Source organism: Arvicanthis niloticus, chromosome 23, assembly GCF_011762505.2.
Source record: "Arvicanthis niloticus isolate mArvNil1 chromosome 23, mArvNil1.pat.X, whole genome shotgun sequence".
Taxonomy (NCBI): domain Eukaryota; kingdom Metazoa; phylum Chordata; class Mammalia; order Rodentia; family Muridae; genus Arvicanthis; species Arvicanthis niloticus.
In genome coordinates, this window is record NC_133430.1 from 3,517,915 (window position 1) to 3,543,109 (window position 25,195).

Here is a 25,195-nt window from a genome sequence, read left to right on the forward strand (position 1 = left end):
TGCTGTGAGGACAGGCCACTGTAGCTAGGAGAATGTAGGCTGAAAACCTGGCTGTCAGTGGCTACCAGTACCGAAATGTCATCCTATGAAAAAAGTGAATTGCTGTTGATGGAAATTCTAGGATACACATATTGTAACTTTATCAGCTTCAGTGCACTGCAGTAGACCAATCACACACTGGCTCATGATATGCTCCCACCATTACTTGCTGACTGTTTTTATTTGTGCTTGTTTTTTTTCCCCCCTAGGGCTCTAATGTCAGGTTTTGTGTAAGTTAAGAAAGCATTTGGCCACTGAGTTACACCCTCAACTCTTGTTTAATAATTTAAAATAATTATTGAATACTTTAGACTCACTGTTAATTACTTACATGTGACCCTAAAATTTACCTTCTTGTGAGTCCCTGAGTCTGTTATTGAATTGAATTTTTGTTTCCAATCTGTCTTAAAGGACACGAAGTACAAAACTGCTCCGGCTTATTGACTTGGACTTTTCATTCACTTTTTCTCTCTTGGACCTGCCACCTGTAAATGAGTATGACATGTACATTAGGAACTTCGGGAAAAAAAACACCAAGCAGGTTAGTAAAAGACGTGTTATCTAAGTGATAAATGAAAGTATGTGTAAATGCATGTGCCTTGTGTCTATCCTGCAGTATTAGATTGGATGGCCTCTGACGGCTGCAGTTGGGAGACAGTGTGTGCTTCTTAACTTGGTACTCGTAAACTCAAAGGACTCCCAGTCTGAGATAGAATGATGAATGATTGGTACAGATGACAGGTGCCGTAGTTTCTTTTGTATTGTTCTGAAAAAAATACCCTGACAATAGCAACTTAGAGGAGAAAGAATTTTTGCTCGTGAGTCCAGGTTCCAGCCCATCTTAGCAGACAGAGCTCAGCAGCAGGAGGTGCCTGAGAGGACTGGTCAGTTATGTCTGCATTCAGAAGAGCAGGAGGAGCCTGAGAGGACTGGTCAGTTATGTCTGCATTCAGAAGAGCAGGAGGAGCCTGAGAGGACTGGTCAGTTATGTCTGCATTCAGAAGAGCAGGAGGAGCCTGAGAGGACTGGTCAGTTATGTCTGCATTCAGAAGAGCAGAACGGCAGCTGCATGCAGAGTCATACTAAGTTCGTTTTCTCCAGTTTTTATACAGTTCAGGACCCAAGCCCAGGGAATTGCGTCAGCTGCTTTTAGTCAGGATTTCCCCACATCAATGAATGTTTGAAAGTCCCCACAGGCCAATCTTATTCCAACCCCAAGGATGCTTTAATTTTTAGAAGTTTATTAGGTTCTTTTTTGTTTTTGTTTTGTTTTTTGAGACACGGTTTCTCTGTGTAGCCCTGGCTGTCCTGGAACTCACACTGTAGACCAGGCTGGCCTTGAACTCAGAAATCTGCCTGCCTCTGCCTCCCAAATGCTGGGATTAAAGGTGTGCACCACCACTGCCCAGCAGTTTACTAGTTTTTTAAAAATGTATTTGCTTTTATTTTTAGTAATGGCAAATTGATCTGAAATTGAAACTAGATGTTAATTCTAAGCTATTTTTGTCTCTAAGGCGTATGTTCAGTACAATGAAGATAATGTTGAGAGAGACATTCAGACTGAAGATATAGAAACCAGGGAAGTATGGACCCAGCACCCAGGAGAAGGCACTGTTGTATCTGGAGGTAACCCTGAATGTTGAATGCCTGTTCTCTTTATAGCACGTTTTGATTTGTTTTGGTTTTATGTAACTCCCTTTACCTGTCTTCTTTTTGATGAGGTCATTAGTATATGACCGTGAAAGTACCCTTTCAATATTCCTTTGAAAACACAAAGTAGCTCATGAGTGAGGTCAGAGCTGTTGAATCACAGGGAATCATTAAGTTGGCCTGAACCCTGGTCTGAGCCCTCAGCAGGATTTGTAACGGAGTGGGGAAGACACTGCCCTCCGGGGACTCACCATGCGACGTCACCTACACCTGCAGGACAGACGCTGCTCTGACCGGCTGGCACAGGTTCTTCTCCTCAGTGTTTTCATTTTCAAGTGCAGTTTGAAGATGTGCTCCGCCAGTGCAGCCCAGCAGTCGCTAAGACACAGGCATCTGCAGCTGATCGTATAGAATTTACTTTACTGTTGACATTTAAATTTTATTTAAAGGAATTGTCTATATAGCAAGGAATAGCTTTACCACAAGAAAGCTCCAGGGTTGGGTTTTTTTTTTTTTTAATTGCTGGTGCCCTGGACCGTAAGTGTTGCAGATTTCTCATCTTTAGATGCTTGACCTGTAACCTAAAACTCATACCAACCACACTGGTTCATTTGACTGCATTCCTCATGGCAGCTGAAGGGGACTCAGCCTCTGAACTTACCGAACTTACTGTAAGCAGCATGAACTTGGGAAGAGGTTGCAAGTGGGTGGAGAGAATGCAGTGCAGTGTTCTGACGTGTCTTCGGGATTCTCCGTGGCTGTGACACTGCTCGAATGCTGTGATTTATAAAGCTTAACTGTTGGAGTCAACTCTGTTGACTCAATAACCCTGTATTTTAGGTAGTGAAGAAAAGGACTTCTCTGATGTCACAGTTGTACCAAAGATCGACACTCCAAGGTTGTCTAGCTTTCTTCGGGCAGCATGCCAGGTACTCTCTGTGTTGTATATCCTCTTCTGGGTATCAGTGCTCAGGGTTCACTGTGTTGTCTGTGTGGCTTAAATTCAGTTCTTTGTTCTCAAGTATTATTTTCTTACAGATCACCTGTAATACATTCATTAAGTCCTTGTATGCATAATGACACTAGGTAAATATAGATCACTGAAAATTCTCTGGTTTTGGGTTCTATACTGTAGTTTCATACAGTTGAAAATAATAATAAACTCTTAAGCCAAGTATGTTAAGCTGGTGAATCGAGTGTAAACCTGTACAGTATTTGTAAATACTAAACAACGGGCTGTGGAAATTTCACAGCACACAACCGCGAGGCTCCCGGAACTGCAGACCTCTCCTCACTGACTTCTTACTCACCCCCTTCTCACTGTTTTCCTGACTATTTTGAAACTGACCCTAATCATCATAACTGTACTCTCTCTATATTTCAGTATAAATTTCTAAAAGAAAATGATCTTTTGTTGATGTAAAAAGCACAGCACTTCAAAGGGAGTAAGAATGTTTATTTTACAGCCAAATATCAGTGACTTTGGCCTGGGCACATGGATTTAGGTTACCTTAAATACCATGTTTTAACATGGTGAACATTTCCACTAAGTTTGTAGTTACAGATCAAGAGAGAATCTTAAATCAAAGCGCTTTTCAGATACGTTGTGAGAACAGTGGGTAGGAGGGCTCCAGCAACATGAGGAAGTCTGTGCTGGGGGCCTCAGATGCTGCCTGATGACATTCTTAGTCATAAGGACAGCGTAAAGGTGGGCAGTGAAAGCTCTCAGGAGGCCTCCAGATAGCTCGAGGATTTGTGTGTGGACTTGTAATATTACAACTCTCCACAACCACAAAGTTCAACACAGCTGTGACCTACTAACATTGGTAATTTCTAATAAGATGAAGTTGATGTTCTAATATCTGTGTTGTTGCGAACTTTTTTTATACACTTGAATTTAAATATGGAGCAGACACAACAGCCTAATAATGCAAAGCCTTGACAGGCTGACTGGGCCAAGCCTCTTTCTCAGACTGTCATGACTGTCTGCCAGTTAGTTTGCCTCAGTGTTACAGAGAGACAGCACTGGGTGACTGAGAAATAGGATTAGGCTTGACATCTTTGTTATTATTATTAGATCCTGTTTTAGTATAAAGTTCTTGGAGCTAGTAAGAAGAGAGTCCTCAGTGCAGTGCAGTAAAGAGGGGGATGAGCTGGAAACCAGGCAGGGACAGGGACAGGTGAGGGAGCCTGCCCCAGCCCTGCTCACGTGGCTTCTGTGGCAGTGACTGACAGGTAAGGGAGCCTGCCCCAGCCCTGCTCACGTGGCTTCTGTGGCAGTGACTGACAGGTAAGGGAGCCTGCCCCAGCCCTGCTCACGTGGCTTCTGTGGCAGTGACTGACAGGTGAGGGAGCCTGCCCCAGCCCTGCTCATGTGGCTTTTATGCACGGCACATCTCTGTTCAACCTCAGTGCGATTCTGCCAGGCCTTGAGTCAAGTCTCCTGCTTCTTTTCACCATTTCTGCTAATTGTTAAGTGTCTTCGTGTTTTAGAGATGACCTCGTTAGATCCACTGCAGACGTTTAATGCTGACTCAGGGCCAGTGAGTGATGGTTGCCTGTGTTTCTCCTTAGTGCCTTGTTTGCTTGAGGGTATTAGATGTCCAGGCTGCCTCCTCCTCTGAAATTTTAATTGTATATAGTGAAGGCAACAACATGTAGCATGAAACAGTGGCATACTGTGACATTATATTAGTTTGCTGTTATTATGCAAAAGATGGATTTTTTTAAAGTTATAGTATGGTGGAGCCAAGTATTTGTAGAAATGGAATCTACAAAAGATGATTTTTAACCAAAGTATAGGATGCTGTTAGCATTTTAAGCAATATGGCTTGTCTTTGGGGTGGTTTTTCTTTTTTAAAATGTAATTTTTAATTTCATGTGTATGGGTGTTGCCTGCTTGTATATTTGTAAACCCTATGTGTGTCTTCTGGTCCTGCAGAGGCTGGAAGAGACCCTGGACTGGGGCTATATGGGCAGTTGTGTGCTACCATGTAGGAGCTGGGAATTGAACCCAGGTCCTGGAAGAGAGTGCTCTTCACTACTGAGCCATCTCTCCAGCCCCTGCTTACTCGTCTTTCATAGGTGGTTGCTGTTTTACTTGAAGAGGACCGTTTGGCAGCTGGACCTAGCTGGATTCCCCGGGCTCAAGACAAAGCTCTGAACATCAGTGACAGCTCCTCGCAACTGAACACAAGCCTGCCATTTCTCCAGAGTAAGAGGTTTTCTCTGATATTGGTTTATAGCCAAACACAAACATTTAAACTGGAACACTGGTCATTAATGTTACATAGTTTCAGTGTGATGGTGTCTGATGTCTATAAAACACTCAGTGGCTGCAGAATTGCAAACGAATGGTGAGGATTCTTTTCTTAAATGTATACGTTTATGATTTATAATATATAAGACTGGCTGTCTGAGTTAGTTCATGTGAGACTGGAAGGAGAGAGCCAACTCCATAAGGCTGTCTTCTGACTTGCACACATGTGCTTGCTTCCTCCTGGCATGGCCACGTGTGTGGGCACACACTCACAGCAGAAACCCGGTAACGATGGTGTCAGAGGTTTGCCCATGAGTGGTGAAGGAGCACATATAACCGTTGTCATTGCTTTTCTGGAGGAGCACTGGAGGCTGTTTGAGGAGGCAGACCTGAGGGTGTGGCTGTGAGTGAGTGAAGGACAGACAGCTCTGATCCTCAGGAACTAGTACGCATGGGCAGTCTTACTGAGCTCGTACGTCCCAGCCGTATTAACCCTCTCTGTGCTGGCTACAGAATTCTCACTAGACTATGAGTTGCCATTGACCGTTTCTTCAGTTTATCAACAGTTCTGCTAATGAGAACTGTACAGAAAGCAGCTCTGCCACAGAGTTCATTCTTGGAATGCTATACCTGGCTTTGGATTAGTTTTCTGCATGAAGTTCTGAGGGCCATTTTAAAAAGAGAACTAAAGTTCCTAAGAATTGTGTCCTTGTAGCATGTCATGTCAAGAAAGTCCCTCCCTGCAGTCATTTCCAGTGTGGTGCTGAATTTCTGACTCTTACACACTTGGTGTGAGGAGCTGCTGGATGAGAGGTTGTGTGCCGTCCTGGCCTCGGCTGCCCCACAGTCAAGCCCATGCTCACTGTGGACACAGGCTGTAGGCACTGATGAAAACTGAGGTGTGGGGTTGAGGACCTAGCTCACTGCCTATAGTGCTTTCCTAGCATGCATAGCACCTGGAGGCAAGTTCTTAGCATGGAATGAACTGTGGTGGCAGTGTGTCTGTAATCCCAAACTAAGGAATGAGGCAGGAAGGTCAGAAGTTCAAGGTCGTCCTTACCTGCATAGTGACTTGAGGGAAACTGTAGATGTCTTGCACCTTGTCTCAGCAACAGTTCAGATCTGGTACTTGCTCAGCCTCAGCTTTGAATGAGCCATATGTTGTTCTTCATTGAATTGGAGTGTGTGTGGGTATTGTGTGAAATACTTTGAGCTAAAGTGAAATATGTTTTTTCTTATCTCCAGGTCGGAAAGTATCCTGCTTGCATGCTTCTCGAGTTCAGAGGCAGACTGTGGTCTCTGTTCATGACTTACCTGAAAAGGCTTTTGCCCCATCTCTGGATAGCAGGCACCTCCTCTGTGTGTGGGACATTTGGCAGCCTTCAGGGCCCCAGAAGGTTCTGATATGTGAGTCAAAGGTACACTGAGGAGGAGTCTGTGCTTGCTTCTAGGAAGGTCCCACAGAGAGGGTACAGAGATAACAAGATGAATGTCTGAGTCGTGTAATATCTGACACTGAGCATACCAAAGAGAGGGAACGAGACAACAGGTTGAGTGGATGAGTAGTGTCCTGTTTCTAGTGTCTTTCGTCACATAGGTGACAAAACTCATTAGTTCTGACTATAGAAATTGATGGTGTAACAGTTTATTTCAGACTGAAAAACAAAGGATTATCATGCAGGAGCCTCTAGTCACCTGCAAACTAACAAATGAACATAGCTATAGGCTTAATAAAAGCATGGTCAAGATGCCACAAGGCCAGGATATTTGGATCATGCTAATTAGGGCCTGATACTTTGAGATGTCTTAATAGTCTTAATATTCTTGTGTTTTTCTATTCTTTTTTTGTGCCCCCCCCCCCCCCCCAATAGGAAGCATGTAACCTAGACTGGGCTTGAATTCTCTACATAGTTGAAGATGGCCTTGAACTTCTGCTCTCCTGCCTCTACCTCTTGAGTGTAGGGTTCATAGAAATGACCCACCATGCCTTGTACAATTTCTTAAAATTGCTTGTAGTGAGTGCCTTTGTCACCTACTCAGATTCTTCTGCCTTCCATGTGACTCTGGTCCTGTTACTGTCAGGGCCACTGGCACCTTCCCTTTCGTATCACTTCATTTTTTGTTGGGAGGGACTATGCCTCAATGGTGTGTACCCACGTAGATACCAGATGCCTTAACATGATCATCTTCCTACAGAGTGTGTTTTCTTGTCCTACTGTCCCTGTGAAAAACCCACACTTGGACAGTTCACTTCTATTTATGTGCACAAACCTGTGTCCTACTTACCAGTGCCCGGGAGGACCTTCACGTGTCAGTCCATACTTAGTTTCTGTGGATGTGCCTATTGTAGACGTTAACTTCTGTGATTGGCTTTTCAGGTCACGTGCTGCTGCTTTAGCCCTTTAAAAGCATTTCTGCTGTTTGCGGGAACAGTGCATGGCTCCGTGGTTGTATGGGACTTAAGAGAAGACTCCAGGATACACCATTATGTGAGACTGAGCAATTGTCTCTGGGCGTTCAGGACCCCAACATTCTCCACTGGTTAGTGTTGTCTGTCTACCCTCTGGAAAAGCCTTGACAGATCTGAGGACTGAAGGTTTCACTTTATATGCTTTTATTCATTCAGATTTTCCAGAGGAGATCTGACTCTGGACAAAAGAGGCATTTGCAGTGCACACCTGTGATCTGATGGGGCATCAGAAAGGCTCAGTGGCTAGCTAGTGGGCTCTGGGTTGTGACCACTTTGGGGATCGACTGACTCCTTCACAGGGGTCATATATCCTACATACCAGATATTTACACCATGAGTTGTAACAGCATCAAAATTCCACTTATGAAGTAGCAACAAAAATAACTTTATAGTCAGAGGTCACTACAACCTGAGGAACTGTATTAAAGATCCACACCATTAGGAAGGCTGAGAACCACTGCTGCAGGCCCAGGAAGAGACCTTGTCTCAAAAACCAAAACCAAATACTCAACCAAAGAAACCAACAGCAACAAAACAAAACAAAACAAAACAAAACATGGAGAACGATCAAGGAAGACACCTGATGTCTGTCTCTGGTTTCCACAAGTACATACTTGCATGTGTATGTGTACCTATTCACACATGTACAAACACATGAACACACACACACACTCAGCACACATTTCCCACCCGGATGACTTCCTCTAAGTGTGTTATATCCATGACTCTCAAACTAGCCCTCCATCCCTGTTGCTGAGAAAGGTGAAATCTTTGTCTAAGCCATGCTGACTGCTCGGGCAGGCCCTGCACTCAGAGCCGTCTGGCCTATGGCAAGGCCTTGGTGCCATGCCTTCATTGATTGGCCTCTTCCTTAGGATCTGAAGTTGCGCTGGCTGAGACATCAGGCATGGACCTTCTCTGACCCACTCTTTCCCCAGTCTCGTCCTGTCCTGTTGAACCTGAAGAGCACGTACCACCACTCCAGCACCAAAGGCCACCAATCTGTTTTCTGTCATTATTCTGTCCCCAGTCTGCTCTGTGCAGATATGGGAGGACAAGAGCCACACATGTCACTCGGGGCTGAGTGAGTTTTCACTGCTGAGAGTTGCAGAGTGACTCCCTCAGCTGCTTGCTGCTCTCTTGCACACGGTGCCAACTGTTGCTCTGTACCTCCCCAGCACTGAGCCGTGGGGCTTGCTGACTAGCCGTTTCAGTAAGCATTTAGATTTAATTTTGTGGTTCAGCTTGCACGCAGAAGAACTAATGACCCAAGCTTGTCATCATGTGCCTGTGTATTAACTGAATATCCTTGTCGGTTAGGCCTGTTAAATATTTGCTCATTTTTTACTGGATTGTTTTCTTAAGTTTGTTTGTTTGTTTTGGAAGAGAATGTTTAATTATGGAGTCTGGTTGTCTTAAGCTTACAGCAGTGCTCTTACCTCAGCCTCTCAAGTGGTGACATTACAGGCATGTCTGTGCCTGGCCAAGTTTATTTTCTCAACTAAAAGTCACAGAGGTTGGGTGGCTCCCCATGTTTTCCTGACCTTTTGTTATCTTAGGGTTTACATTTAGGTCTGGTGTGCATGATGAGAGAGGCCTTAGTCCACAGGCTTACTTTCTATATATGGATGCCCCGTTGATATTTTCATTCCTGGTCCCATCTCACAGTACGCGTGGCTCTCATCAGTTTGATTATGTGCATCTGGAATAGAGGGGAATACGCCTTTCAGGTTGGGTGAGGGCAAATGTGTAAGTTCTCATCATGGGTCTTAGTGGCCTAACAGTCAAATGATTTTTTCTTTTAAATTCTTAAAATAAAAAAAAAATACAAAAAATAAAATCAAATGTTATGGATAAACTTATCAGCTTACTTCTTGAAAGAGTAATTTCATAATTATTTGTGTACAGGTTTTTGTGTGAACTTGTTTTTTGCCTCCTCTGGGTAAATAGCAAATATAATGGCTAATACCAGTTGTGAACTTGAGAAGATCTAGAGTTACTTTGAAGATAACGCTGGAGGCATGTAAATAGTGCTTATCTAGAGTAGCTTAGCCTCTGGGCCTGTCTGTGAGAGATGACCGTGTTGCTTGAGATGGGAAGACTGTAGATGGTAAGGTCCATTGCATTGTGGATATGAGAGAACAGAGCTTTCTCTCTGCCCCCTGACTACGTGGGCCCCGTGTGCAGGAACCCATGCTGCTGCATGGTGTGATGGCCTCACTCCTGGGAATGTGTGCCAAGTCAGCTAAAGAACCGGATTCCTGGCTTGATCAGTGAAAACTTGTTGACTGTTTTAGAAAGTGGCCACACCATCTGCATTCCTACAGGCAGTCAGTGACACCCGCTGCTACTCAGTACCCTCGCCAGCCTTCAGCATGACCACGGATGTAGCTCCTCATGGTGTGACTTACATGTCCCTGTGACACTGGCTGCAGACTTGTCTTTCGGTATGCTCAGATGCTGTCTGTGTGTCTTTTTTGGTAAAGCACCTGTTAAAGTCTTTGTCCCATCTTAAAAATTGCTTGTTTTCTGGTAGCTGAGTTATTGCTAAAAGATTTTTATGAGATAAGGGTTTTACGAGTGTTTCTCCTATTCTGTAATTCTTTTCTTTGAACTAAGAGTTTTTTAAAAGTACCTCTCCAAGCACCTTTACCATCACAGATATGTTTCTTCTCTCTATACTACATTTACACCTGTGCTTTACACATAAAAAGAGCAAGTCACTTTTTATTTCTATACTAACCAATTTTTGCCCTTTTGGGGAGATACTGTTGCTATGGAGAGTATTTGCAATGATAGGCACCATATGGATTTTGATGCATTATAAAAGCTATCTTTTTTCAAACAGAAAAGAACATGCAAAATTTGTTACATGACTGAGGTTCTAAGTTTTCTTTACTGTTGCTGTAATAAAATACCCCAAGAAATACATCTTAAAGAAGAAAGTACTTATTTGACTCACAATTGAGGTTATAGGCCACCGTAGCAGGGAAGCTACCGTGGCACGAACTGGTTACATGATGTCCGCAGTCAGAAGAAGAGAGCAGCAGACGCATGCCGAGGCTCAGCCTAATCTCAAGTGCAGGGCTCAGGCCAGTGGATGCCACCCACTTTCTTCAGGCTGGTAATCAAGATAGTCTCCCATAGGCCAGCCTGACCTAGGTCATCCTCATTGAGACTCTCATGTGACTGTAGATTGTGTTGACAGTTAACACTAACCATCACATGACCCAAAGGATACCTTTTAAAAGATGGCATTTTCCACCTGCTAATTCTCATGAATCTAGCCATGTTTTCAGAGCTGGAAAGTTCTAAACCATACATGATTTTGGCCCGAGACTAGTGTGGCCTCCTCTTACTTCAGATGCTTCTTTTCTATAAAGTGATACAGCACTTGCTATAACTCAGGCATGTTCTCTTTAGTTGACGTCATCTCTAGCTGACTCTGTATGATGGGTGAGTAGCTGTTGTGCCCAGGGTTGAGGGAACAGTGACAGGGAAAGTCTGTTCACACACAGCGCAGGACAGTTGTTCTTCTGCGTATTTCTAGTCATGGCTGTTGGGTCCACAGATGAGTACAGGGGCTGAGTTCACATAAAGTGCCTGATGAAGCTACTCCCCTGGCCCCCGTTTGCTGTCTACATATCATCAGCAGAACTCAGGAGTGAAAAACTATGGAGCTTCTGTAAGGAGGGGGACCGGCTCCTACGTGGGGATCCTTCACATCCCAGTTTCTCCCTCGGGAGCTCTGTAATGTCTCCTCATTGTGTTTTCATTTGCTTTTTCCTGAGTTCAATACAACTAATTTTTTTTCAATTTCTATGTGGGGTTTGATTTCAGGTGTTTTTTGTTTATTATTTAAGTATATTTCTAAAAGCAGTCTGTAGAGATTTTGTCAGGGATGGAGTGGGGCAGTGGGAGAATAGTCACAGCTGAGAGTGCTTTGATTTCTGTAATTTCTTCCAGCTATAGCTGTGTATGGGATTTGAATCTCCGACTCTCATACATTCTGTAGGCAGCTCTTTCTATCCATTTGTGGGCGGTAGTACTTGTGCTCGTCATGGCTGTCCTGATTGAGAGCTCTTGGCCTCATGCTCTGTCTGGCACTGCTGTGTCCCCGGCACTGGCTCTGCTGTGTCCCCGGCACTGCTGTGTCCCCAGCACTGCTGTGTTTCCGACTCTGCTGTGTCCCCGGCACTGGCTCTGCAGTGTCCCCCGCACTGCTGTGTCCCAGGCACTGCTGTGTCCCTCTGCTGTTCCTTTCTCTTACAAGTTACCCATGAGCAGCACTTCCCGAAGGCCCTCTTGTATGCCCCTCTTTTCCCAGCCTTTTTGGAGGATGCTGACCCCGGAGTCACGTCCTCTTTCTGGGGTGCCTGCTTGAGTTTCTCATCCTCACAGTGCTCTTGGTCATGGAGTATTTTGACTTCCTTCCTAACCCTGTACACGTATTCCTCAGAGACGTAATAGCTTTTCCATGACACAAGCTTTGGTATTCATTTCTTGTTTTTCCTCTTCGAGTTTTTTGAGGTTGTAGTCTCTGCTTGCAAGAGATGCTGAAAATTATGGTCATGGATCTTGATGTGTGTCACATTCGTCTCGTGACTTCAGGAGAGATTCAGGTCTTCAGACCTGGAAGCACCCCTATCTCTCGCTATGTATAATGCTGCTTTCATTGCTAAGATGTGAGACTTACAGTGGGTGCTGTGGTCTTTCTTCCCTAGATGGGGTCCTTATGTCGGTGAACCACCGAAGCCCTCTGCAAGCCATAGAGCCGGTTGCCACGTCTGCCTACAAGAAACAGAGCTTTGTGCTTTCACCCTTCTCTACTCAAGAAGGTACGAGACCTCTCACACCCATCAAACCCCTTCTGCAATAAGTGTGCAAAGCATCATACTTATTAAAACCACTTTATTTTGTCTCTGCTTTCATTAGAAATGGCAGGCTTGTCATTTCACATTGCTTCCCTGGATGAGACTGGGGTTCTCAATGTGTGGGTAAGTAGGAAGTGTGGGGCCCCACAGCCATGCATACAGCGGAGTGATCCCACGGGGGAGGAGAGTGGTACCTGTCCTGGGAATGGGTCAGGGACAGAACACAATTACAAAGCATTAGTAAGATCCTCTTCTGTGAAGGGGTGTGCAGTTCCCTGGCCTTTGGCCTTTTGGAATTTGTAAGGAAGATTATAACAAGACATCAGTGCTAGGATCAGGATATGTTAGGACTTATACAGAGAGCTACTAATGAGGTTACTGAGAGGGGAGAATACGAAAATAAAATAATAAATTTAAGTCACTAGTTCTAAAGCAAATGATTAGTCTTTTTTTATGAAGGAGTTATATTTTTAAGGATCTAATATAGCATGTCATTTTATTAAAGCTGTGCTTTGTATAGGTTGTTTCATAGTTATAAAATGTATCAGTATTCATTTTTTCAATATTCTGTTTTTAGGTGGTTGTTGAATTACCAAAAGCAGATATCTCAGGTTCAATGAGTGATTTAGGTAACTATTGAAGTAAAAATTAATATTAATTATTGTTTGCTAAAATAATAGAGATTAAAGATACAAACACCTGCTTTGAAAAATAAGTATTTAGCAACCTGAAAAAAAATGGAAGTCAGAGTTGTATGTTGTATACTTTATCAGCTATTGGCTGGAAATCTCATTTGCTGGAGTGGTTGAATGGTGTCTAACTCCACGATCCTTCCTGTGGGTGCAGTAGCTCTGTTTATAGTTGGCATTCATTCTACCCTGGGTCACCTCAAGGTGACTGTCTTCTTTCTTTTTCAGTGTATTTTAGCTTTCTATGGCATAAGTTCTCCTTCACTTGGGGCTTCCTTCTGTGGCTTTGGATTTACCTAGTGCACATGAGTGCACTAAGTGTGGCTGTCCTCAGGCCACCTGCACTAGGAATGGGAATGCCCCATGTAAAGCAAGAGAGATGGGAAAACATACCCGGGTCTCGTGTGGTCTCCTGTTTGCAGACCACAGGGTCTCGTGTGGTCTCCTGTCTGCAGACCACTCGGTACGGCTTTCAGTTCCAGGAGGCCTTAGACAGTTCACTCCCATCAGATCCTGTGGTCTAGTTTGTCTGCATTTAAAGTCAGCTTTCTTACTCTGAATTCCTAAATCCCCACTCTAGTTCTCTAATGGAAAAGCCTCCTCTCGTCTTATTTGTGTGAAAGGTATATCCCCAAGATTTACACCGGCCTCACTCCAGGTCTCCAGATCAGAAAAGGGCTCCTCACCAAGCAAATGGCTGGTCACTTCTTGTTGAAGTTCCATTCAAATCAGGTTTACTGTGGCTGTGGTTGAGACCAGGCTAGCCTGATCTGTAGATCTGTCACCTCCGTGACAACATCAGTACTGTGTGATGGCTATAAGAGACAGGTCATGCAGTGCGCTGGAAGCTGCCCTTTCTAGCAGTGAGTTGAATATACTCCTACATGCTTTTGATTCAACTGCACTGAAGGTTCTAAATAGTACTTTGCCTAGAATTTGGGTTTCAACATATGTAGATCTCGAATTCTTCCCTCTGCAGGGAAGAATATACCAAAGGGAGAATAGCATTAGGATAGACATTTGGTAGGGAATCTGAGGAGAGCAAAGGAAGGGATGGGAAATAAGGCCAGGCCTGGGAGCTGGCGTGCCATGATGTTTGAGGAGAAGTCAGAGAAGCTGATGAAGAGCAACTGGAACTGGAGGAGTGTGGGACACTCGGCCACTCAGCAACACCGCGATGTTTCCAAGGACGGCTTTGAATGACAGGCGCCTTGGGTATTTACAGCTCTGGGTTTGGCATTTTAACTTAGTATTCAGTACATATGATACCTGCTATTCTCACTAGTCTGAAAATATGGGGGTATCTGAATCATGGCCCAATGAATTTCTTGTAATGACCTGTAAATTCTTGACTCTTCTTTAGTCAAGGCACAGGTACCTCAACTAGACTTAGAAGGAGTCCTGCCTGTGATTTATATTTTGGCATTCCTTCTGGTTATAGATATTTAAATAAAGAAGAATGAATCCAGACAACTGTAGATAAGTTTGGTTTAGCTTACATTAAGAGGTGTGCATGTTTCCGGTTTGTCTGATTCTAGGTCTGATACCTGGAGGGAGGATCAAGTTGGTTCACAGTACTGTAATCCAGCTGGGCAACAGGTGAGATTCCCCTGGGGATTAAACACTCCTTCATCCCTGAAAGACTTTGCTTCCTGTTAAATACATGCTCTGTCTTTGCAGTGAGGACCCAGTTTCTTACATATAGTTTTTGCTATGTGAATAATTAGTGATAAGTCAATATAACAAATATAGCTTTTAGGTAGAGGCCTGATTCATTCATGAAATGTTTTAGCTTATAAATTAATACTACTTGACTGGACTCCATCCAGTTTTAATTTAGACATAAAGTTAGTTCAACTTGACCAAATTAAGTGTTAGGAACTGAAAACACTGAAATAAATGTTATTCATAAATGTACACATCTAGCTAGGCACACCTGAAATACTAGCATTTGGCAGATAGAAGCAGGAGGATTAAGAGTTCAAGGCTGTCCTTGACTATACAGTGAGTGAGACCAGCCTGGGCCATATGAGAACCTGTCTCAAGTAAACAAAGAAACAGAAATACCAACAAACATAACTGTATTTCTGCTTTTACTTGTAGAACTTAATATGAAGTACAGATTCTTAAAGAATGTTCCAGTATTAGTAGTGTTTATATATTCCACATTGGTTTCCAAAGACATATATTACTATATACTCAAAGACATACATACTTTTGGTTGTGAGCCTAGCCTTTAACGGCTGAGCCATCTCTCCAGCCCAAGACATACATACATACATATATATATATATATATATATATATTTTTTTTTTCTTATACTAAAAGCTGACGGTTAACATGTGAATTAACTACCTTTGAAAAATCTTTGTGCCTGTGACCTCTCCATTGCACAGAATACAGTGAATACAAGTAAGCTTAGAGATTTCAAATCAACTCACTTGACTGAAATATAATTATGAAAGTGAGTCAGTTAAAGTCATCAGGTATGTTACAGAGCCCACTATGCGTGCTATCCAGGTTATTCGCTGCCCTCACACACATCACACGCCTGCTGGTCTTCAATAAGACTCTTCTCTCTACTGTAGACTTTCTCACTTCACTCCATGCATTGTATTTATTTTTTAATTGTTATTTCCTCCAGGAATTAACAGCATACTCTTCCAGTATATACTCTTAATTACATATTCTTTAAAGTGAAATAGCTAATGTGTTTGATGCCATGTTTTCTCTCAAAACTTATAGCTGTGTTTTTGCAAGATCTGTGGTAAAGGAGGAGTAGAGGCAGACTGGATTATGAGATTCCTAACTCAGTAGCCTCCCCTACCTGGGGTAAACTGGGGTGGCAGCCCAGACTGACACACCGGGTCTTCGTCCCCTCTTCTGCCAGTTCTCGACTATAGATATCCTGAGTGCAGTAGCCATTTTGTCCTCAGTGATCCCAACAAGCATGCCAGTGAAGAACATTCCTTATGTGTGTATGTGTTAGTAACATGAGCATAGTCCTGTGGGAGCTTGAAGGAGCAGATTGGTTGGGCCCAGAAGGAAATAGGAACTTTTTTAGAAAGTGGTATGTGGTGGTTCAAATAATAACTCCTCCATAGGCTCAAACACTTGAATGTTTAGTCATCAGGCAGTGGAAGTATTTGAGAAGGATTTGGAGAAGGGGCCTTGTTGGAGGAATTGTGTCACTGGGGGTAGGCTCTGAGGTTACAGAAGCCTGTGCCAGGCCCAGTGTCTGCCTCTCTCCGCTGTCTGAGTCAGGATGTAGAGCTCTCAGGTACTGCTTCAGCATCATGTCTGTCTGCTGCCTGCCATGAGGATCACGCACTTACCTTCTAACACTATAAGCAAGCCTCCAGTTAAAAGCTCCCTTTAATAAGTGTTGCTGTGGTCGGGATTTTCCCCACAGCAATAGAGCACTGGCTAAGACGTAATAACTGGGATTGACCCTTAAAAGATCAGAGCTTGGTAAAGGAGTCCTAGTTCTAAGGCAAATGTGCCTGTACTTAGAGACGCCTGCCAGTGTGATGTCGAGAAAGACGGATGAGTCGGGGCTGGTCTTGACTCGTCTGCTTCTGTGGTGACGTCTAGACAATGGCTTGGAGCAGACAGGTCTTACTCTGAAGCAGTTTCCACTGTTATTTTTGTGATACAGGATAATTAACTTGGAAAAACATGACTTTGGAATATAGGAAGGGAGACTGGAGTCAAGGAAACCAATTTAGAGACCACTGTAGCAGCCTGTATGAAAAACAACATGGGTGTGCAGAACCAGATGTGAACTGAAGAGTACAAGTGGAGACTTGGGTTTCAGCCAGGTTATTAGGCCTTAGCCGTAACCTGTGGCTCAAGCCCTGTGCAGTCATAGATGCACTGGGCTTGTCCCAGCTATAGACCTAAAACCGAGACCCCTGCACAAGACTCTAGAACTCACTGCACCTTTAGTTGAGGGAAATGTAAAAAGTCTCACCCCCCAGTTGAGGGAAAATGGGTGCTTGGAAGAACTTGAAGCCTCAAGCTAGATGTGGGCTCAAGAACCTGCAAGTTTGGGACCTTGAGACACGAGGGCAGCTGCCTGGAGGGCAGCTGGGGATTATGGAGCTTCATCGAGACATCTGCAGAAGATGAGCTCACCTGCCAGAAGCATGGGGAAACCGTGCGTCCTGTAAGAACTACCATGGCAGTGGAACTCATTGGTCAGTACTGACTCACCTTGTCTCAGGATCAGACCTGTTGGCGTGTTTAGAAGCAACATTGTAATTTCCAGCATTTGCCAGTGAGTGGTCAGATAGTAGATCCAACATGGTTGATAAAAGAATCAATAACAAAATGGTGGATCTGCAGAACCGATCAAGCATGTAATACCAGAAAAAGGAAGAGGAAGCAGAACAGCTGAAACCATGGAGATACCCTGCTAGGAACGGCTCCTCACTGGAGGCCGCGTGATAGATGCGGGTCCTCATTGGCTGGAGTATGGCAGAGCTAAGTGAGTGTAGGGCATTGTCATCTTCGAGGTTTTGTAAAAGTCTTGTATTCATCTCTGCTATTTATTTTTCAGTCTTTGTCATAAAGACAGTGAACTGTGGGGGTCCACACAAACACTGAGTGTCAAGTTCCTGCCTTCAGACCCCAATCACTTCGTAGTTGGCACCGACATGGTCAGTAGTAATTTACATTTCATCCTTTCTACCAAGAGTTACCTGATAAATATGGTTACATCAGATTAACTTACTGTTTGCTTTTGTTATAATATCTGAAAATTGTTTCTTGAATATTGTCTTGTCCAGTCTTGTGTCTAATCTTTGGCCATTCTTGGTGTTCTTGTAACAATTAGGGACTTATAAGCCACAGTACCAGGCAAGATTGGAGAGTATCTCCTAAGGTGTTCAAACCTCAGCAACACGGTGTCAGACCAATAAAAGTTAACGTGATTGATTTTTCACCGTTTGAAGAAACAGTATTCTTGGTAAGAAAGTCACTTTTCGGTGATATTATTTACCTATTGGGAAAACATAATATTGCAACTTAGTAGAAAATTTAGACAGTTCTGGTCTCTTAGTAGTCTACAAATTAATCATTAGTTGGATCTCAGTGATCTAAAAATGAGACATGGTATTATTAACAGAAAACTAAATCAGATTGACTCAGAAATTTAACTCTCTTAAGAAATACTTTGTTTGGAAACGGGATGGCATCTGAAATGTAAATAAAATATCCAATAAAGAAAAAAAAAGTTTAAAAAAAAAAAGAAATACTTTGGTTGCAGGGTACTTAGAATTTAAAAGGAAGATACCCATGGTCAACCAGCTCTCTCTCATGGCAAATAATTCATTCCCACAAAACAGTCATCGTTTCTTTCTGAGGCCACAAGCCCCTGCCCTCAGCACTGTTATTTTGAGGACTGAGTCTCTAGCATGAATCAGTGGGGACACAGCTCATTCAGACCATGGCAGAGGTTTACTGTCTGCTGCCTACGTGCAGTCTTAGCATGTAAGACCTTTAACAGCTCCTGCAGAGAAGCCGGCTTTCGGTACTCGAGACTCTTTCTGTGTCCGAGTCAAGTCCAGACATCGTGTCCAGAGGTTCTTCAGCTTTCCTCTTGCCCCTCTTTCCAGGATGATTCTGTTATTTATATGAAGTGGGGGTTTAAAATGTGTCTCTGTTGGTATTTTACTTTAGAATTCGATTCTAGTTGAATATTATTTATTGTTTCAGAATTTTATACAAGTGTTTCTTAATTTGAGTATGGCAAGGATTAAAGAGTAAGGAAGAATTAATCTTCTCTTTCTGGGTTAATAATTTGATCTTTCGCTAAACCACCTAAGTTTTGTTTTATGAACATTTTAATCCAAAGGGAACATATAACCATGCTGTCACTACAGACACAACTGTTTAAGAAGGTGACCCTGGCCTGTGGAGCCAGCCTCGCGCCTGTGCTGCAGCCAGTGACACTCAGCTGTTAACATGCGCTTACGTTTCCAATGGGTGCACTGACGGCTGCTGTCTGGTCGTGCTCGCTCACCGTTTGTGAGGATAGGGGCTGGTGTCTGGTCCAGAGCGAGCACTCACTCACTGTGAGGATAGGTTTTATTTTTTTAATGTTTTATTTACTTACTTTACATCCTGCTCACTGCTCCCCTCCTACTCACTCTCTCCCACAACCCTTCCCCCATCCCCCTCCCCTTCCCCTCTGAGCAGGTGGGGCACCCCTGAGTATCCCCCCACCCTGGCATTTCAAGTGTGAGGATAGGTTTAATTATATGACTTTATGTTCAGAAAACAAGAGCCAGCCAACATGTTATTGTACAAACAAGGAAAGCGAATGCTCTGAAAACCTCCTGGGTGTGGAGAGCTGATTGAAAAGAAAGGACAACAGGGTTTCCATATCCCAACTGTAGGCTGGCTGTTCGGATGGAAGCATCAGGCTGCACCAGCTGACGTCTGAGAGGCCCATCATGCAGTGGGACAACAGCACCAGTGGCCGCGCTGTTACTAGTCTGCAGTGGTCCCCGACAAGGCCTGCTGTGTTCCTGGTCCAGGATGATGCATCTAGGATCTATGTCTGGGATCTTCTTGAGAATGACCTGGGTCCTGTGGCCCAGCAGCCCATCTCTCCAGATAAGTGAGTACAGGCCAGTCACCCTCATCTTCTTAAATCACAGGTTTAAGTTTACATTTAACATCACATTTATATGTATTAGATAGTCAAAAATACTTTTTAACAGTAGTTTTAGTTTGTAGTCAAATCAAAATATACGGAGTTCCTATATGTCCTTAGCCCCCAGATGTGCACCCCTTGCTGCCAAGATCTCCATCCAAGTGTGCTCTGCTGCAGGTCTCCCATACTGCACATCATGGCATCCTGTTCTATTCCAAGTGTGCTCTGCTGCAGGTCTCCCATACTGCACATCATGGGCATCCTGTTCTATTTCACACTGGCTTCATTCTTCCTGATCATTAGGAAATACTATGAAAATCACTTTAAAATGCAGTTGTCTTATGTCTAGCATCAGATAACACAGTGGACAGGAGGGTAGTGTTGCAGTCCCCATCACTGTCATTCTGGAAGAAACAGTTTCTGTGAGTATCTTGCAGATTCAACACGTGTGATCTACAGCTTATTCCTTCAGGCTTTCTCAAACATGACAGGACATAAGAGGCATAATTCATGGAGTCACCAGTCCCCAAGCCCTCTTCCCACTGCATGTGGATGAAAACTGCTGATGGGAATTTCAGAACATTTAAATTGTCACTGATACTTGTTTAAAAACTTTTTAACATTTATTTTTTTATGTGTGTGCACAATTGTACTTGCTTCAGTGCTCATGTGGAGGTGAGATGACAACTTGTGGGATTCTGTTCTCTGCTTCTACCATGTAGGAAGCAGGAATAGAACTTGGATCATCAGGCTTGTAGCAAGAACCATCACTAGCTGAGCCATCTTGCTGGCCTGTTGCTAATACTTCGAAATAATTCTTTGCCTTTGTTCTTTTATTTATAAAAGATATCGTTCAGAAGGGTTCTCAAAAAAGAACCATATATATAGTCTCCTACATTTTGTTCTTGGTGTTGTATAACCATATTAGGAAAGAACCATATATATAGTCTCCTATATTTTGTTCTTGGCATTGTATAACCAATAAGGTGAACATGTGTGCTAGGGACTTGGGGTCTTTTTTTTTTTAATTGAAAATAGTTTTTTTTTTTTAATACAATCTATTCTGATTACAGTTTTTCTCCCTGAACTTCTCCGTGACTCGATCCACCTCTTGATCCACACTCTCTCTTTTTTTCTTTCATTAGAATATAAACAGGCAATAATAATAATAGTAATAATAATAATAAATAATAATACATAAGATAAAAACAAACAAACATAAGATAAAACCAAACCATTGGAAAGAGCCAAAGAAAAAAGACAAGAAACATACAGATGCTGGGACACATATTCTCACACTCAGAAAACACGTAAGATAATATGTAGACAAAAGATCTGTAAGGATAAAAAAAAAACCCAAAAACCAAAACCCAGACAAAGTATTGTGAGACCAAAACAAAAGGCAAAAAAAAAAACCCCAAAAAACAAAACCCAAAAAACCCATTGGGTTTGTTGTGTGTTTTCCATCTGCTGCGGGCATGGCCCTGACTTTAATTATGGGTTGTGTACCTAGTAGGACTGACTCTGTTAGAGAAAACAAGTCCCTCCTGTGAGTGGACACTGCTGGAGATAGTGTCTGGCTGTGTGGTTTTGTGTCTACTTCCTCACCTAACCCTGGAACCTCTTCTGGCTCAGCCCATGCAGTCCTGAGGGTGCTGCCACAGTCTGAGTTCACACGTGCTTCAGGCCTCTTGTGCCCAAAAGGCTGTGTTTCTTTGGTGTCATCCATACCCTCTGGCTCTTAGAATTTTTCTGCCTCCTCTTCTGCAGGCTTGCCTGAACCCTGAGGGAAGGGACTTGATGGAGACATCCGACTTAGGACTGAGTGTTCCAGCATCCTTAACTCTCTGCACATGGTTCAATTGTGGGTCTCTATCTGTTCCCATGTACTGCAGGAGGGAGCTTCTCTGATGGTGGCTGAGCAAGGCACTGATCTATGGTATAGCAGAATGTCATTGGGAGTTTTTTTCTTGCTGTGCTCCTTTGGAAGAATGGTAGGTAGTATGTGGGTTTCTGTGGATCTTTAGCCTGTCTGGTTTCAGGCTCTTGGTTCCCTAGGCAGTGTCATGGCTCCAGTCATGGCGTGAGTCTTCATTCCAGCTGTAGTATGGTTACTCCCCAGCACTTGTGCCAGTATTACACCAACGTGTCTTGCAGGCAGGTCTCCATTATGGATTGTAAGGGTTTGTAGCTGGGCTGGTTTGTGTTCCTCCTCTGGTAGGGTTCAGAGTACCTTCCAGTACTGTGAACACTGAATCAGTGGGGTGGAGGCTCTGGATGGGCACCAGCTTGACGTCTGCATGTTCAGTGAGTTGTATCGGTGTTGTCTGGAGCAATAGGGCCTTGCCATCAGCTTGTGAAGAGCAACTAACAGCCTTGGCAAAAGTCTGGATTCTTTGGAGGTTTCTGTGGAGCCCCTTTGGCCAACAACCTGATTAGATGTAACCCGCTCCTGGTACTGGAGGCTTTATTTATTTGGTGTCAAGACATGTCTAGTTGAGCTTTGTCTCCCTTTATTTGGTGATTGCAGTTGTATTTCTTTTATATATGTCTATATCTTTAAAGTTTCTACTGTATTAGGTTTCCATATGATTTCTCAAGTTGACCTTAGCTTTCGATGTCCCCCATCTCCCCTCCCTTATCCCTTCTTCCCTCCTTGGTTGATCAGCTCAACTGACATTTATGAAGAAATTACATTGCTTTTTGAAAAGGAAACAGGAATACAAAAGTAACCAAAAGCAGATGACATGTTTGATAGAATGTAAAGGATATATTAAGATTTAAAATAAATAGGAATTACATTTTTTAGTTCTAGTGATGGGCAAATTGGTATTATTCTAACTAAATATCTATCAGTAGAACTGTCTACGGTTGTTGTATTAATTATTTAAAAAAGTGTCCGCAAGTTAAGCTAACTGGCTAAGCTGCGGCCAGAGGCCACTTGCGTGCTGCAGCTAGAAATGGCCAGACAGAAACACCAGCCCTGCCACCCATGAGACACCAGCGTGGGAGATGGCTCTGCCAGTCTTCCACGCTGTCTCTGCAAGGCTGGGCATTGCCCAGACTGTCCTGCCATCCACATAGGTCTGGTAGAAAAATGAGACTCTAATGCTTAAAGATTAATCAAAGGCTTATATATTTGGTAATGATCAATAACAAGATGCCCTTAAAATCAAAGGTGTAACCTAATACCCAACCTAGATATACCAACTACCTTTGACTGCTACAGACAAGCGAACATCAGCCTCCATGTCTCTCTCTCTCTCTCTTCCTCTCTGTGTGTGTCTCTCTCTGTCTCTCTGTGTCTCTCTCTCTCTGTGTGTCTCTCTGTCTCTCTCTCTGTGTCTCTGTGTCTCTGTCTCTGTGTGTGTGTCTCTCTGTCTCTCTCTGTCTCTCTGTCTATGTCTCTCTCTCTCTCTCTCATCTCTCCCCTAGCTCCTCCTCTTCCTTCTCCTCTTCCTCCCTTACTCCTCCTCTTCCTCTCTTTACTCCTCCCACCTTAGTTCCTCCTACATATGGTGGCATGTATGTAATCCTGGCACTCGAGAATCTGAGCCAGGGGGATTACAAGGTTGAAGCCAGCTTGGGCTCATAGGAAATTCCTGACCAAGGAAACAAAAATTATATCCCATCTGAGCATGGTGGCTCATGCCTGTCATCCCATCATCTGAGCATGGTGGCTCATGCCTGTCAATCATCCCAGTACATGGGAGACTGAAGCGGGAGGAGGATCCTCTAATCAGTCAGGGATGAGAGCAGTCTGTGCAGCATAGGAAAGAAACTCAGTCAGTCACTCACTCCAGCCTGTGGGTCACATATAAACACACTTATCTAGTCTGATAAGCGTTCTGGGGAGGCCATGGCAGAAGGATCAGACACTTTCTGCTGGTCTGCAGGATCTGAGTGGGGACAAGTTTCCCTTTAGATTGCATTTCTGAAACTTGCTACTAGAGGAGGCAAGGGTGGAGTTGTGTGACTGCCTAGCATGGTAGGGCAATGGCGTGCAGAGGGCACACGGGCCAACACAGGATGGAATGAGCTGCTCACAGGAGGGTGCCGCTGTGGAGGGCCTGGGGCTCAGGGCAGGCCTCAGCTGGAGAATGGATTTGTGGGCTTTGGCACTTACTCATCTGTGGTTGAGATTGAAGGCCTGAGATACTGGGAAACCCCACACTAGAGATCATCCCACTGCCTGTGGCTGGGAGGCCTGCTGAGCAATGTAAAGGCCCCGTTCATTATTGGAGGACATTGGTTCCCAAGGGCAGGGAGGAACACTAGATGGCGGGTGAGGTGGGAGATGTCACCCCTCTGTGGAACGGTAGAAGGCATCTGCAGCTACACATCCTATGAGCTGTCTTCGTGGATCTGCCAGTCAGCGGATCCCTGAGACATGGAAAATTGTGCTCAACAGGCTTTCATATACTTGTTTTTGTTCTAGTATTTTGTTTTAACATTTTTTAGACCCTCTTCTTTTTCATATGTCCCTTGAATATGGATGTTTACTCTGGTAACAGACAGTTAGACACTTGTATACTGACTTCCCAGTACATGTTCTCTCGCCTACAGGCTTGTGGCCATGACTATCGTGGGGGAACCTGAGAAGACCAGTGGTAGCTTTGTGGCCCTGGTGTTGGCCAGGACCTCTGGCACAGTCGACATCCAGAACCTGAAGAGGCGGTGGAGCACCCCCGCAGTGGGCGAGCACGGCCAGCTGCGTGTGCTTCTTCAGAAGACTTAGTCAGGAGAATGATGGGTACATGAGACTTGATTACAGATGGATTCTTTAACTCTGTGTTCATGTGATTTTGTGTACATAGAATATGTATATTCTGTACATAATTTGTTTTAGAAGAACAGTACTTTGATATTCCCAGGAAATAAATCACTATTTTTAATGGAAACAGTGAACATTTAGTATATACTAAACTTCAAAGGGAATATCGACTGATGTCCAGAAAGCTCTTCTAAGAGTGTTTCCAGTTATTTTTGGAACAATTTAAAAATACTGTCACATTTATTACTGGATTTTAAACAGTCTACCATGAAAAAGTACTTTAATGGACTATTTTCTCAGCCATGCATAACATGATGTATATATATCTGAAGTAAGAGAAATTGCTCATTTTGAAGGTGACCTCCACCAGCCTTGTATTTTTAAGGTTTTCTTGAGCACCAGCTTTTGGTACGCTTTGAGTGGCACTCATAGAATTGTCAGACACATTTTACTGTGTGATTTGGTGTGAAAACCATCCTCATATAGAAATAATACAAGTAAATAAACTTTTTTGAGCATGGAGAAGCAGGGACTTACTAATTCATTTGTGCTGTTGTTGCAGTTGGTAAGTACCAGTTCACAGCTTTCATTTTGTTTAGTTTTGTTTCTCACAGATGGAGATGCTAGGAGTCCAGGGCTGGGAGTCCAGGGCTGGGAGTCCAGGGCTGTGGGAGTCCAGGGCTGTGGGAGTCCAGGGCTGTGGGAGTCCAGGGCTGTGAGTCCAGGGCTGTGAGTCCAGGGCTGTGAGTCTAGGGCTGTGAGTCCAGGGCTGTGAGTCC

General features: G+C 43.7%; 1 protein-coding gene across 8 annotated transcripts in view; it reads left to right on the forward strand.

The window, feature by feature from the left end:
* Dync2i1 (dynein 2 intermediate chain 1) overlaps positions 1-24,941 on the forward strand; it is a 66,292-nt gene extending 41,351 nt beyond the window's left edge. For 6 of the 8 annotated variants that reach the window (XM_076920941.1, XM_076920942.1, XM_076920940.1 and 3 more), the window contains 14 exons: positions 451-580; positions 1,554-1,665; positions 2,530-2,618; positions 4,774-4,903; positions 6,194-6,366; positions 7,327-7,489; positions 12,143-12,256; positions 12,354-12,415; positions 12,870-12,921; positions 14,520-14,580; positions 17,543-17,642; positions 17,819-17,950; positions 19,383-19,606; positions 24,209-24,941. In XM_076920941.1, coding sequence (XP_076777056.1) covers positions 451-580; positions 1,554-1,665; positions 2,530-2,618; positions 4,774-4,903; positions 6,194-6,366; positions 7,327-7,489; positions 12,143-12,256; positions 12,354-12,415; positions 12,870-12,921; positions 14,520-14,580; positions 17,543-17,642; positions 17,819-17,950; positions 19,383-19,606; positions 24,209-24,380 — 1,714 coding nt within the window. In that variant the 3' untranslated portion in view covers positions 24,381-24,941. Of the gene's footprint in view, positions 1-450; positions 581-1,553; positions 1,666-2,529; positions 2,619-4,773; positions 4,904-6,193; positions 6,367-7,326; positions 7,490-12,142; positions 12,257-12,353; positions 12,416-12,869; positions 12,922-14,519; positions 14,581-17,542; positions 17,643-17,818; positions 17,951-19,382; positions 19,607-21,412; positions 21,637-24,208 lie in introns of those variants that run through there. The other 2 variants (XR_013106541.1, XM_076920944.1) reach the window with 2 other exon arrangements.
* The last annotated feature ends 254 nt before the right edge of the window (positions 24,942-25,195 follow it).